Source organism: Silurus meridionalis, chromosome 10 (genome assembly GCF_014805685.1).
Source record: "Silurus meridionalis isolate SWU-2019-XX chromosome 10, ASM1480568v1, whole genome shotgun sequence".
Lineage (NCBI taxonomy): Eukaryota > Metazoa > Chordata > Actinopteri > Siluriformes > Siluridae > Silurus > Silurus meridionalis.
Genome location: NC_060893.1, coordinates 11716483 through 11732493, shown reverse-complemented (window position 1 = coordinate 11732493; position 16011 = coordinate 11716483). Strand labels below are relative to the sequence as shown.

At 37.5% G+C, this 16011-nt stretch overlaps 2 protein-coding genes across 4 annotated transcripts; both read left to right on the top strand.

Annotated features, from left to right (window-relative positions):
- Positions 1-252: 252 nt before the first annotated feature.
- Positions 253-7644, top strand: nr2e3 (nuclear receptor subfamily 2, group E, member 3). 3 transcript variants are annotated; one of them, XM_046859714.1, is made up of 10 exons: positions 253-515; positions 4572-4699; positions 4869-4938; positions 5203-5353; positions 5436-5539; positions 5636-5911; positions 6097-6278; positions 6432-6672; positions 6777-6882; positions 7033-7644. In XM_046859714.1, exons 3-10 carry the CDS (start codon positions 4875-4877, stop codon positions 7163-7165), a joined length of 1257 nt encoding a protein of 418 aa, XP_046715670.1. In that variant the 5' UTR covers positions 253-515; positions 4572-4699; positions 4869-4874; the 3' UTR covers positions 7166-7644. The 3 variants fall into 3 exon arrangements, with proteins under 3 accessions (XP_046715670.1, XP_046715669.1, XP_046715667.1); XM_046859713.1 differs by having other exon boundaries at positions 4854-4938; XM_046859711.1 differs by having other exon boundaries at positions 4572-4938.
- A 3711-nt stretch (positions 7645-11355) lies between these two features.
- stoml1 (stomatin (EPB72)-like 1) lies at positions 11356-14857 on the top strand. Its single transcript, XM_046859565.1, has 6 exons — positions 11356-11740; positions 12223-12372; positions 12534-12737; positions 12925-13138; positions 13221-13415; positions 14198-14857. The coding sequence occupies exons 1-6, from the start codon at positions 11477-11479 to the stop codon at positions 14392-14394; spliced, it is 1224 nt and encodes a 407-aa protein (XP_046715521.1). The 5' UTR covers positions 11356-11476; the 3' UTR covers positions 14395-14857.
- Positions 14858-16011: the final 1154 nt, after the last annotated feature.

Below are 16011 nucleotides of genomic sequence, written 5' to 3'. Positions count from 1 at the left end.
TATAAAACAATAAAGCATTTTTTTATATTATTTAAAAATGAATATATATACACACACACACACACACACACACACACACACACACACACACACACACACACACACACAGTATACTAGAGTACCACTAGAGGGAGATTTAAAGATTACGATGAAGATAAATTACCTATGTGACATCACAACGCACTGCTCTTGACCATGGACTTAAAAGCCAGATGACAGCAAGAATTACACCACACACGATTAAATCTTAAACCCAGTAAAGTTTGAGGGTTCTGAATTCTGTACCGTGTTTGTACGGACACACTGGGGCGAGTACAATCTCCTGATCAGTGTACCTTCCAAAAACCCTCAGATAACCTACCGATAACCTTTCTTAGATTTAATCCTTTGAATCAGATAGAAAACTTTTCTTAGATTTTGGTCCTTCTAGCCAGATAGTGAACCTTCCTTACATTTTGGTCCTTTGAGCCGGATAGCGAGCCTTCCTTACATCCAGTTATGATTGTACTTTTTAGGTAAGTGTAAGTATTGTACTACATACGTGAAATTTAATGTTCTTTAAATAATCTTCTAAAAGTTATTTTACTTTCCAAACTATGAAGAGCAGTTCCAAGTCATCCAAACTAATGATTGTAATTTATACCAAACAAATGTGCAAATCAAATTATACCATTATAAAGCATTTTGAATATATTAAATTTGTCATGAATGTAAAACTAATATTTAACATAGAAAACAAATATTATGGTTATACATTCAATGTGGTTTTGTTTCATCTTTTCCCTTTTATCACATTGTCACATAAAACCTGTTACTTCAGACTCAAGTTTTTTTAAAAAGGTTTGTGCAGTTCACTGATGGAGGCAACACGTGGCTGGTGTGCAGGCAAGTCATCTGCCAAAGAAAATATTTGTCCAGTAGAGAGCAGTTAGTGCTAATCTCATTGGCGGGTGGCTTTTAAGTGCTGTTGGATCTCCTAAACAGTCTGAAAGTCGCTGAGCCCAATCAGAAGGCTCAGGAGAGGAGCAATCTGACATTGATCCGCTCTCAGGCCAGGGCTCTAACACAGCATTTTGCTGATGGCAGCAGCAACACAGGCCAACAGCAGCTGTTTACTGTCAGAGATCTAGGTCAATGCTTGGGGAAGGGTTATGGTTCCTCACACAGTATACAGACCTCTTATATTTTGCAGGTGGATTCCTTGTGAACATTCTGGAAAATCCAGAGCTGCTTGCAAAGGACTAACAATTTATGTCTATTTTAATTGTTAATACAATTTTTTTTAATCATCCTTTTCTAAATAAGATGTGCATAATAATAATAATATTTATCAAAAAGTGTCACACTTTTATGCTGTATACATGCACAGAATATAATTGCCACATATTATTGCACTACGGATCGCTTAGGATCTGTTATTTTTCCATTAAGAATGGCTGACATCAACAGCTTTATCCTGACGTGTAGGGAGTGTAAGAAGCTAATCTCCACAACTTATGGCTGTGGTACAGGCAGCCCGAGACACAGACTTTAGGGATATGTAGTACAGGCTGTAGAGTTACACTGTCAGCACAGAACAGATCAAATCCTAAACACCTTAGCAGACCAATCTTTACCAGAGGTGAGTTAGGAAATAAAATGAAATGGCATTCACACTAAATGAGTTTCCATGAAAGCATTTGCTTGTTAGTAGGAGTGTTTGGTGTTAATGTATGAAATAAAAAATAGATAAGGTTGTGTAAGGACTATAATGGAAAGCATAGATATCTGTATGTAGCATTTAAAAATGTATTTCAAAGAGTAAACATTGAATATATACAGATGTTTTACTCTATAAGTTATCACAGTTTATAAAAGTGACTATTTCAAGACACAGTTTGTAATCTGAATTGCTTTCTCATAATCTCTGCTCTGCTCATCTAAGCAAGTCTTGTTTGGCTACTAGAGAACATTATGCATGACATCCACCTGCCTGTTACATAAACTCATTTAATACCAGGATGTTGTGACGGCCACTCCCCCACCTGCACACACAGCAGACTGAGAACACTTCACTCAGTTGTCACTTACACATGACATCAACAGAAACAACACCTCTGTTTAGCCTTTGTATGGCAGCTCACATGTATACACACGTGTCTTTTTAAAAAGCATGCTGCAAAGTAAATGCAATGTCCCTAGCACACCTGAATCCATTATAGAACATAATATATATTATGTTTATTATGAACATATGATTAATTGCTTCCAAAAACAAACAAATGAAAAAAAAAAAAAACTGAAAAGAATTTACAAAGAATTGTAATTTTCTGAAACAACTAATATGTTTTTTTTTGTCAGTACATTGCAATGCATTGCATTGTTTTTTTTTCCTGTAAAATGTTGGAGGACATACAGTTTAGACTTTTATGTGTAATGTAAAGTGAAAACGCACACCCCAAAGCCTCAAGTTCGCTAAGGAGTAGCTGACCAGTGCTACCAAATAATTATGGCTACAGCAAAGGCAGAACTTAAAAATTTCTTTATGTCTATATTATTGTAATGGCTAGCATTTCAGTCAATTCACGCAATATTCTGGACAATAAATGCAATGTTGTAGGTAGAGGTTTTAACTTAAGATAGATAATTAATTTATAATTTGTTCATGCCTGATACAGTTTTTTTGCTAGTACTATTGCATCACAATGTAGTGCAAGTAGATTTTGGAATCATATTAAACAAATCTTGAGAACCAAGAACTAAAACACACTGTCTAGTTAAGAGTTTAGACAGGGGTCCAAAACAAGCCCCTTGTGCTAATCTGGATTTCTAATCTTTTTACACACCAGTTTAACCTAACAGAGAGGAGTTTGTTGTAGAAACAGAGACATCAGCCTAAACAAATTGAGCATTACATGGGATTTTTCTTGCAGAGATCATCTCCTAGTCAATCTGCACTTAGGCTCTGAAGTATTTGTTTTTTTAAACTGGAAAATATTGCATTCTTTGTCAAAATTGCAGAAATGGTGGCTTTACTGATTGATAGTCAACATGCTGGAATTAGATTATATATTATATAGGATTTAATCGAGAGGTTTTTTTCTACATGTTGTGTTTATGGTCCTGCTGTATTCACACTATCATGAGAACATCATTATAACATGGTGTGATTGACTATCTATAGTGTATGCATCTATGTAGGTTCTTAATATAAAAAATAAATAGATAAAAAAAAAAAACTCACTGACTTCAGTCCTCTAATTACTGGTAAATCAGGCAACGGTCACTAATTAGGTAGACTGAGATCCAGAGAGCAGCCACCATATGGCACTGGGCTGAACTGGTGCTCGGGGGCCTCACTGCTCTTTCAGACTCACAGTGACTTAATTGCCCTCCGTTTCCACCCCCTTCCTTATGGGGTCTTTGTTTGACTTAGGAGAACACATTTTGTGATAGGCTAAGCTGCTTAGCGGACAAGAGATGGACATCTTCTTGTTAGCTAATTCCTTTTAGGTTGTGTTGTTAAAAAATGAGCCAGAGGCCAAATGATTAATATGAAAGAATGCCAAACAGATGAACAGAAGCATTAGAATAGGCATTTAGGGTCATGAGCAGTTGGACCGGATTTTAGAGATGGCCCAAAAATGACTCACTGTTAATGGGGAAATTTGCTAAGGATTAAAAATATGATGAAATAGCATTAAACTTAATTCAAATAAAATGTATTATTATTTGTTAATAAGAACAACTACCACAATTATCCCTTAGATTAATTAATACATTCCTACAAATATTTCTTACTACAAAGTGTAAGAAAAAATGTTTCTTTTTTTTTTTAATTCATCCATAAATTGTATATCAAACATTTTATCTATTTAATAATGTTAGCATCTGTATACAGTATGCCTACTCATGGTGCATGGTATCTACTGTATGTTCAATCATGAACATATAAAAATACAACTAATATTTATCTTTATTGGAATGTGATAAGATTATATACTGTACATTGTACATTTTAAATGATTCTTCTTGTAAAATGTTAAATAACCAAGTTCTAAATATTGTACTAATAAACTATTTAAACTATTTCAACAAAAATTTTATTATTCTTTGATAATAGATAATTTTGCTATTTCAAGAATGTTTTTAGAACATAAAAAATTCTCAAAGCAATATGTCCAGAAATATGTTATTTTCTAATATTTGTTATATGATAACCACATACTGTGAACTATTAGATATCCTTTACTTTTATAAAAAAAATATTATATATCAGAACTTTGTCCTATTTATTTTTGCATTGTTACATACAGTATGTGTTACATGTCACATTTCGCAAGAATGATACTAGATGCTCGCATGTTGAACTCTTAAAACTCGTTAAACAAGAATAAAGAGGGCAAAAGTATTTGTCCTTAATTCCCTAAAGTCTAAAGTCTTTCTTCTTTTATTCTCCTTTTTTGGATGAAACTAATGCCAAACCGTGTGACTGATTGATCCACCCCTAGATGGACAGTAAAGATTAAGAGGATGACAAATGGGCATTTGCTTACACAGCGCTTGCTACTAATCCCCTTGTCTTCCTTTAGGGAGCCTGGACTGGACAGAGACTCATACACACTTCAGCATCACAAGAGGTTGGATGAGCAGGTGACAGACCTCACTGGACGTTATTTCAGCAAAAGGCAACAGGTTCTGGAGAACTAATCACAATGAAGTGAGATTTTTATGAGGACTAAAAACACACAGGAAAAGTAAACAAATTAAACAGCCAATTGGGAGTCAATCTCCAGGCAACTACTTGTGATCATACATTATTACAAACAGAAGAACACAAGATTTTTCCTCTATCTTTACCTTCTATAATGGAGGAATCAATTTTAAAGATTTCCATGATGCCATCCACATCCCCCACAGGCTCTTTTAGAAGCAGCTCCACAGAGGAGAGCCATGGAGGTAAGTTAAAAAGCTTCACACTGTTTGAAAAATCTGAATTTAGTTAAGGATTTAGTTAGGATTGGTTCACACTATGCATTTCTCAGAGACCTTTGAACTGTCTATCTTTGTGCTTTTTTGGAACAACTGGACAAAATCGAAACCTGCAGAAATCACACACACACACACACACACACACACACATATATATATATACATATTTTTTTATAATAATAATTAGTTTATTACTCTACATAAAATTACTGAGTTGTTTCATGTGTACAGGTAAAAGTCCAGCTCCTGGTAAGAGCCTGAATCAAGGAATGCTGTGTAAGGTCTGTGCAGATACTAGCAGCGGAAAGCACTATGGGATCTATGCCTGCAATGGCTGCAGTGGATTCTTTAAGCGCAGTGTGAGACGGAGATTAATCTACAGGTGAGGAGACAAACACACAATTCTATAAAACAAAGACACCTTAATATTGCCTATATGTCTTACTTTTGCAATAAACCTGCAGGTGCCAAGCTGGTACAGGTATGTGTCCAGTAGATAAAGCCCATCGTAACCAGTGCCAGGCATGTCGCCTAAAGAAATGCCTTCAAGCTGGCATGAACAAAGATGGTGAGTTTAATTTTTCTTAATGGATTATTGGAATAGCTTGGCATATTCTCCTGACCTGTCACTCTCTTTCTAACTCATTATGTTCTACTCTGTTAGCTGTGCAGAATGAAAGGCAACCACGAAGCACAGCTCAGGTCAGATTAGACACCTTGGATATAGATACAGAGAAGGAACATCTAGCCACCACCAGGGAGCCCACATCCTCCTCCTCCAGCTGTTCTGTAATAAGCAGACCTTTATTGGGCTCCTCCATTAGCTCCAGCATCAACTCTAGTGGTCCCAGTCAGCTCAGCAGCAGCTCCAAGAACAGCCATCGCTTCATGGCCAGCCTGATGACAGCTGAGACCTGCGCTAAGCTTGAGCCTGAAGATGGTATGTACAAAAATATTAACACACCAATCATGAAGAGCATTGCAATTATTTGTTATTTATTATGTTATGGCAGAATCTATTCAAGTAACAATTCTCAATGACTAAATTATGAGTATTTATAATTAACAGCTAATAGGTTAATGGGAATACAATTTAATGTAATATTATTTTCTCGACCTCTGCAGTGGATGAGAATATTGATGTAACAAGTAACGAGCCGGAGACAAGCTCTCCTGAGAGCAACACGACTCTTTATTCCAATTCTGGCCCTGAGAGCATTTATGAGACTTCTGCCCGCCTTCTCTTTATGTCTGTCAAATGGGCAAAAAACTTACCGGTCTTCTCCCACCTGCCATTTAGGGACCAGGTACAAGCTATTTTACTTTTTATCATATAAATTGCTGAAACAACAGTGCTTACATATTAATCAGAATCATTATGCATACTATAGTAAGATTTATTGGAAAGCTTGCCATTTATAACAACCATTTCACCATCTTTCTGTTTTGCTGTTTAACAGGTGATATTATTAGAGGAGGCATGGAGTGAGCTGTTTCTTCTCTGTGCCATCCAGTGGTCCTTGCCATTAGAAAGTTGTCCCCTGCTCTCTCTACCTGAGCTGTCTCCTTCATCACAGGGTAAAAGCAGCCCCTTTGCCTCTGACCTGCGCCTTCTGCAGGAGCTTTTCAGCCGCTTCAAGGCTCTGCAGGTGGACCCTACGGAGTTTGCTTGCCTGAAAGCAATAGTTCTCTTTAAGCCTGGTGAGTTTTCTGAACTTTAGGCAGTAAAGGAAGAGTCCATTTTTTTTGTGCAATTACAATGTATTGCTGCAATTGATATAGATTTGGCTTTTACATTAATACAGAAACAAGTGGCCTCAAAGACCCAGAACAGGTTGAGAATCTACAAGACCAGTCCCAAGTAATGCTTGCTCAGCACATTCACACACTTTACTCCAGTCAAGCAGCAAGGTAAACACACACACATACACACACACACACAAACACACACACACACACACACACACACACACACAAAACCAAAATAGAAATATGAATACAAATAGAAATAGAAATAGAAATAGAAATAGTAAAAATAATCAAACTCCTTGTGTTCCTCAGGTTTGGGAGGCTGTTGTTGCTTCTTCCCACTTTACATTTTGTAAGTTCAGAGAGGATCGAACTGCTCTTCTTCCATAGAACTATTGGAAACACCCCCATGGAGAAGTTGCTCTGTGACATGTTTAAGAATTAAAAATCGCTTGAAAATAGGACACAGTATATAATTTACACATACTTCGGGTAATTTATTTTACTGTAGTAATTAGAAGCCTATTAAAGAAATTAGATATGAAATGGGAGTTCCATATTGGTCCTCATTCATGACAGAACTGGTCATCACCATGAGCATTCAGGCTGCACCAGTCCATCAATTTTTTCTGCATGGTTGTTTTTTTTATCCACTACATCACAGCCAGACCAACAGTCAAAACATTACACCAGCATCAAATTTCAGTCGGTTCTGTATCAGGAGGTTTATATTTAAATATTTATATTATAGTTTGTACTTTTATTACTGCTTATTCTATATGAGTTTGTTAATATATGAAATGTTATTAGATAGAGCACATAGCCTACAGTAGATTACTGTGTCTTTGTAAGTAAACTGCAATATTGCCTTTCCAGCTTTTCATAATGCAAATATATATTTTGATAAAATGTTCAACTACAAAACAAACCTTGTGTTTTTTATTGTCTGAAATCCAAACAGCTTGACAATTTAACTGTTCTTTCTGTTGCAAATGAAATCATAAATGTAGAGTTTTTAATCATTTTAGCAAAATCCCATTAACGTTGCAACATAGCACAGATTTCCTGGAGTAGGCCATCTCCTGCCTGCTCTAACAGAAAAGTAAAAAAAAAAAAAAAATTAAAATTAAAAAAATATATATATATTTATATACAAGTTTTTTCGCCTCCCTGACCTTGTCTCCAAAACGACCTACATGGGCTGTCCCTTTGATAAACTCATTTCTAATCCTGTCCATCCTCGTCACTCTCAACGAAAACCTCAACATCTTCAGCTCTGCTACCTCCAGCTCCACCTCCTGTCTTTTACTCAATACCACTGTCTCTAAACTATACAACATCGCAGGTCTCACCACAGTCCTATAAACTTTCCCTTTTACTCCTGCAGATACTCTTCTTTCACAAATTACTCCTGCCACACTTCTCCACCCACTCCACCCTGCCTGCACTCTGTTCTTCACATCTGTAACACACTCTCTATTACTTTGCACTGTTGACCCCAGGTACCTGAACTCCTCCACCTTCTCCATCTCTTCTCCCTGCAACCGCACCCCTACACTGCCCTCCCTCTCATTCACACACATGTACGCTGTCTTACTCCTACTGACTTTCAATCCTCTTCTCTCCAGCACTTACCTCCACCCCTCCAGGCTCTTCTCAGCTTGCTCCGAAATCACCACAAATCACAATATCATCCGCAAACATCATGGTCTATTTAGACTCCTGTCTGAACTTGTCCGTCAACCTGTCCATCACCACTGCAAACAGTAAAGGGCTCAGAGCCGATCCTTGATGCAGTCCAACCTCCACCTTAAACCAGTCTGTCATTCCTACTGCACACTTCACTGCTGTCACACTGTCCTCATATGTCCTGCACCACCCTCACATACTTTTCTCTGACACACCTGACTTCTTCATACAATACCACAACTCTTCTCTCGGCACCCTGTTGTACGCTTTCTCTAAATCCACAAACACACAATGCAACTCCTGACCTTCTCTATACTTCTCCATCAACATTCTCAAGGCAAAGAATACATCTGTGGTGCTCTTCCTCAGCATAAAACCATACAGCTGCTCACAGATGGTCACCTCTTCTCTCAGCCTGGCTTCCACTACTCTTTCCCATAACTTGATGGTGTAACTGATCAACTTTATTCCCCTGTAGTTACTGCAGGTCAGCACATCTCCATTATTCTTAAAGATCAGTACCAGCACACTCCTTCTCCATTCCTCAGGTATCTTCTCACCTTCCAAAATCCTTTTAAACAATCTTGTTAAAAACTCCACTGCCATCTCGCCTATACATCTACATGCTTCGGTATATACCTGTACATATATACAGTGGAACCCGGTTATGTCGAGGACCTAGGGAACACCAAAAAGCGTGGAGATAACCGATGATCGAGACAAACGAAAACCAATATGGCGGCAATATATTAACGTGCTTGAAAGTCTTTATGTACATGATGTGCGTTATTAAATGAGAATGTGCATGCATGTGTTTTTGGAGGTTTTTTTACACAACAGCGTTGCCGCGATTTGATTGATTGGTCATGCAGATCGAGATCGTGATGCGGATAAGGAGGCGGAAGCCGAAGTAAACGCAAACAAAGTTTATTGAGAATACTCAGGAGATAATCCACCAATACTTGTAGCGAAGCAGTAATATCCAGTGGTGCACTTTTCTACCTCTAGAGAGAGAGAGACATAATAAGAAACGAATACCACTGATGTGTGTTTTATTTCAAATTAAATTTCTCATGTGTTAATATTATACTTTTTTTTTCATATATAATATTAAACTTTGGTTGTTCCAGATTTAATGTTTATGCAAAACTAAAGTTTGTTTCCATATGAAAAGGTTCAACATTACAGATCTGGAGAGACGGAAAAAATGCACAATTGCAGTCAAATTTTCAATAAATATTGAGTTTGGCCCGCAACTTCATCCCGGTTTTTAATTTTGGCCAACTGTGAATTTGAGTTTGACACCCCTGTTGTAAAGAATCCACGGATCCATGGGCAGCAACGGATAAACGTGGTGCAGGCAGCGTGAACATGGAAAACAGCAGGATCGGGGTAATCCGGGGTGCCGTTGAGAGAATGCGGAGTCCGAGAAGAAGGGTACGTAGCGGGATACGTATACGCGATTACACAGACCGCCATGAACCAACACATACGATCATGCACAAACAATAACGGACCACGAGTGTGTGGAGGTGAGGGGCTTAAATAGGAGATGGGATGAGTGAGTGAAGGAGAGTCAGGTGTGTGTGATCAGCATGACTGCGAGGAGCGCACGGGAGAAGAAGCAGGGTGCTTCGGGGAATGCCGCCGCCGAAGGGGGCATGGCAAGGGGAGTCCTGACATAACCGACGTTAAATGGCAAAGATTTTTTTAGAAAATGTATTAAACATGCTTACTGAAATTTATGTAAATACTTCTTACAAAAGCCTTTGTTGCTAATGACAGCTTCAAGACGCCTCCTGTATGGAGAAACTAGTTGCATGCATTGCTCAGTTGTGATTTTGGCCCATTCTTCCAGACAAACATTCTTTAAATCTTGAAGGTTCTGTGGGCCTCTTCTATGAACTCTGATCTTTAGTTCTTTCCATTGCTTTTGAATTGGATTTAAGTCAGGTTATTGGCTGGGCCATTCTAGCAGCTTCATTTTCTTTCTCTGAAACCAATTAAGAATTTCCTTGGCTGTGTGTTTGGGATCATTATCTGCTGAAATGTCCAACCTTGTTTCATCCTGGTAGATAGCAGCAGATTTTTGCTGCTATAATCTGCTTGCCAGTACTTGCCAGTACCATATGGTAAAAAACAGCCCCTACCATGATGTTCACTGAACATATGGTATTTGTGGGGTGATGTACAGTGCCATTTGTTCTCCAAACATGGTGTGCATTATGGCATCCAAAGAGTAAAATGTTGGTCGCTGATCAGACTTTATTCTCCTAGTATTTCAAAGGCTTGTCTAAATGTTGTGCAGGAAACTTAAACAAGCTTCAACATGCTTTTTCTTCAGAAATGGAGTCTTGCGTGGAGAGCGTACATACAGGCCAATGGCGGTTTAGTGCATTACATGCATGTGTTCAATACCATTTCCCTGTCATTTTATATTATTACACATAACTTCATCTATGGACATCTATGGTTTGATTTGTCTTCATGTGTGGATTGCATGGGTTGTTACCAACATGCGGTAAAAAATTTTATGTCACAAGGGCCACAAGGGTGATCGCAATGTCAGGTACTGTTGTAGAGTGAGAAGACCTGGTACAGTCAGTATTTCTAATTCATCCAAAAGGTGTTCAGTACGGTTGAGGTCAGAGCTCTTTAGCAGGCCACTTAAGATTTTCCTCTCCAAACCATATAAACCATATCTTAATGGAGTCATGCTGGAAGAGGTTTGAGTTTACAATTTCAGGTGAACGCATTCAAAGACATCATGTACAATTGTGTGCCTCCAGCTTTGTGGTAACAGTTTGGAGAAGAACCACATAAGGAAAATTCAGGTTTCCCATTAGTATTTGTCAGAAAGGTCACCTCCAGCCCACTAGAGTGCGCAGTAGGATAATGGTTTATAACTCTAGGCTTATACACTGTACGTAGTGCATTTCACCTCCAATGAGGTTTTAGTATGTTTCCAAACACGGAAGTGTTTCCGCTAACATATACGTTCGAAAACTAGTTTCACTCGCTACCGGTAACATAGTAATTAGATATACCTTTAAATTATTGACGTAAAATGTTTGGAAAGTCTTCCGATTATAACTATGAGATTTTGCCCAAGAGTGATTATGGAAACAGTAATACTGCTGGTCTGTTTATATCCGGACAGTCTCAGTATAACAGCGGCTTCTCCTTTGACTACGTCCCTAAAATAAAAAACAACGATTTTAAAGACGATAGTCAGGGATTAGTATCACGGCTATGCAACTTAATTGTTATCATTTTGGTCTTTCTTTGTACGCTAATCACATTCCCCATATCTGCTTGGTTTGTTTTAAAAGTAAGTATTGTGTGTGTGTGAGAGTGAGAGAGTAATATAATAATAATAAAAGAGAAATATATCCAATGTGAACGTTCAAGTGAGTCAAAATTCAAATATAAACGGTCTGTATGACAAAAACAATTTTCACATGTATATTAGTATTTACATCTATATAAGTATAAAGTAAATTAGTATAAATGTGTACAAATAAAGTACATGAAAGTACAGAACGAGTTGAAATATGTAGAATGTAAAGGATGAGCATATTAAAAATGGTCTTGAGTTGAGCAGAAGACATGTATGAGGACATTGAATGTAGTGAAGTGTGTACAGTATAGCAATACTGAGACCAGCATTGAAGGTTTTTCTTTCAAAATTGCTATTTTGAAAAGGTGGGATAGGAAATACATAAAATATGTAAAAGAATCAGTTGTTGGGAAACTATTACAGATGTGATATTGTGCAGAGTGTAATTTGGTTTATGTGTTTTTTTTGTAAAGACGGTGCCCAACTACGAGAGGATTGTTGTATTCCGGCTGGGTCGCATCCGGCCTCCTAAGGGTCCAGGAGTGGTTTTAGTGCTTCCACTGATTGACCAATGGCAAAGGGTGGACCTACGCACCAGGGCTTTCAACATCCCACCATGCAAGGTATGAACAAACACTGAACCAACTTTCTATGTGCTGCCCACTTTCAGCTGATATTTAACCTCTTTTCTAAAAAAAAGATCAAAATGTCTGAAAAATTGCTTTTCACTAATGCTATAAGAGTATCAGGCTCATGACCTCAACAATGGATTTTCTTGTATCAGGTGAATACGAAAGATGGTGGCTTGGTGTCTGTCGGAGCAGATATCCAGTTCCGAATCTGGAATCCTGTTATGTCTGTGGTGGCGTTGCAGGATTTAAAGGCCTCCACACGTCTTACTGCACAGAACGCTATGACTCAGACCCTGGGCAAGAGGACTGTCAGAGAGATACAGACAGAGAGAGTGAAACTTGGGGAGCACCTTGGGGTAAGCAGCAAAATCATATCAGATGTCTTTAGCATTGCTTTATATGAAAGTGCAGTGTAGATTTTGCATCCTTTATGCATGAAAACTCGTAATAATATACTTTATATATTTGATCTAAATTCTGAGAAGGAAACAGATGGAGAGATTATAAGATAGTACATTATTACAGCTAAACTATGTTTTGCAGATGGACATAAATGATTTGACCAAGCCTTGGGGGTTGGAGGTTGACCGTGTTGAGTTGACTTTGGAAAGTGTGCTCCGTGCCCCAGATGATTCTCACTCAGGGCCTCTCATCATGCCTCCCTCTGTCCCTGGTCTAGAGGGTCTGACTGGGCCTATACAGCAGCTCGCAATGCACTTTCTGGGGCAAAGTGCAGCAGTTTCTCTACCTGCAAAAGGTGTGTTTATACACTTTGCATCTGGGCCAATTCATTACCAGGTTCTTACTTCAGCTTTGTCATATGGATGTATTTTATGCAGATGCAGTGCTCTTTACTGACGAGTTTAGTACAGAGGTTCCAGTAGCTGAAAAGAGCGGTGTCATAGAGGAGCTCCTGGCAGCAGTAAGAATGGTGCTGTCTGAGAGCTTGGTTAGAGAAGTAGGAGCCTGTTTCCAGTTTCATATCAGTACTAACACTGGCCAGACCAGGAGCTACTATGTGGATCTAACTCAAAGTAAGTAGCAACACATTTTTGTAGACTAAAAACATATGGTATTTACATTTATTATATCATATGAATGTCTTAATGTCCACAGGATTGTGCAATCAGGAAGGCCACAACTCTTTACATTAACATAAGCTTTCATTTGTGTAAAACAGTTAGCTTAGTTTGGGCTTGGGTTTTACTGAGGGTACAGAATTACCTTGTTCTCTTCTAAGAATTATTTCTAAACAGACAAGATAGTTAGATCTGTAAATAAATACTCTATACACTATGTTTGATCAGATTGTTAATGAGATCACTATTGATTATATTTTCCCTGGTGAACCTCATCTTTTCCACAATGTTGTTCACAATGAGAAATATGAGGTGCAGTCTTGGCATGTCTTTAACAACTAATAATACGTACTAAAATGAAAAAGAATGAATATAAAATATGAATATGGAGGTTTTAATAACATTTTTGTTTTTGTCAGAATTTACAAATTGCAATTTGGTGACATATTACATAGAAGACTTATTAGCCAACATTGTTATAGTAACAAATATGCTATGTAGCCCTAATCTGACCACGTATATTTAAGCATTTATCTTGTGAACGTTTTACATTTTATTTGGTAATCCAGATGATGAATTATCTCTCTCTCTCTCTCCCTTCCTCTCTCTCTCTCTCTCTGTCTGTCTGTCTGTCTCTCGTTCTCGTTCTCTCTCTCTCTCTCTCTCTCTCTCTCTCTCTCTCTCTCTCTCTGTCTGTCTCTCTCTCTCTCTCTCTCTCTCTCTCTCTCAATCTCCAGATGGTGGAACATGTGGTGCAGGCAAGGTGATGCACCCAGATGTGTCTCTGAGTATGAGTGAGCAGGATATGATGGCTATGTTCCAGGGCAGTCTGCGGCCAATCGCAGCATATAGCAGTGGCAGGTTGAGAGTTGAGGGAGACTTAAACACTGCCATGAAACTAGACAAACTTGTTCAACTGATTAAGCCTCAGTGAGGTCTAGCTATTACATAAATAGATAAAAATAGTAGAATAAAAGGTTTATTACATGCATTCACAACCTACAAATCTGTTACAGTTTTAAATTGTAAACACGACTATTTATATAATTTATGATTGTGACCTGAATCATTTTTATTTTATCATCAGTAATCTTAGGTTTCAGCATCTGTACTACTTATAGCCATTTGGATAATAAATTCTGTAAATCTGGAGAAAAATAATAGAAAGGATTCCCTGTAAAAGATTATGTACACATAAACCTAAAATAAGATGTAGTTTTTTTATTGCACTGTTGTGTGTGTGTGTGTGTGTGTGTGTGTGTGTATATTGTAAGTAAATATTTATTTAAATGTCATGTTTTAAAAATTTAGTGATTTCAAATCCAGTATATATTTTTTAGTTGCTTGATTTCATGTGTTAATGTTTGTTATAATAATAATAAAAAAAAAAAAAAAGATTAAAATCACAGCCTGAGGGTTTTTCTTTTTGGTGAAATGGCTTGTTCTTAATGGTTGTGCATGCTTTGATGTGTGATTAACTCTGATTCTTATATACCTCATTTTCTGCCAGTATACAGATGTTTATGAAGAAAACTTCCACAAAGCTGCTTTGCTGGCTTTAATTAGGTATTATTTCTCAGAAAAGCACAATTTGTGCAGTGGCCACTATTATGAAGTTGAAGAAGACCTGAAAGAACCTAACTGACTATTGCAGTTTAGTTGTTGGTGTAACATTGTAAGCAGTGTAGGCTTATTTCAGTTCCCAAGTACCAGTGGTCCCCCGGAACTCATTGGGGTTACGTTTTAAGGCCCTCAAGTTACAAAAATCCACAGATTTTGGACGCACCCCTGCAACCCCCAATGGTACCTTAGTAAATTCATCTAGACACTTAAATACATAAAAAATTATAGTTTTTATTTTTATATTTTGAAACTTGTCATGGAAAACATGAAAAGTTATTCCTAATGTTCCTGAACATTTGGTCCCACTGCGGATTCCGTTAGTTAGGTTCCAAATAAGAACCCGCAAATTTGCAAAAAAAAAAGCAAAAAATTAAAAAAAAAAAAAAAAAAGAAAAAGTTCCAAACTGCAAACTATCGGGGGTTAACTGTATTTCAAATTAAAGGATGTATAAAATATTTAGGCCTTTTTAAAGGAGCGCAATGTCATAATGTTGTTTTTTTTTTTTTAGCATGGTCTGATCTGACCCTGGTTCCAGTGTACCAATGTGTCACACCATTTTGTATAATATATTTGAAGAACAAATAGATTCTTGTTATAAAGATATATGCAATATTGCAGTTGGTGCATAAACCTAAGCACATGCTGTCACATTTCTACCATGCCTGGTATGCAATGTCCTGGAAAAAACTATGTATATCACTATTCATTGTGTAGTTTTGGAATACATGTTTCTCTGTATAATATATTGTCATTACATTACAAAGATGTTGCTGTCAAATTCAACAAATAGAAGAAAACCGCCTTCCTAAATTACTGAAATATTTTCCTTATAGCTGGTTGCAGCCATGCTGTCGAGTAAAAATAAATAAATAAACAAAAATGCCTCCAGAAAAATGGCAACTAAAGTAAATGTTTGGCATGCAGTCA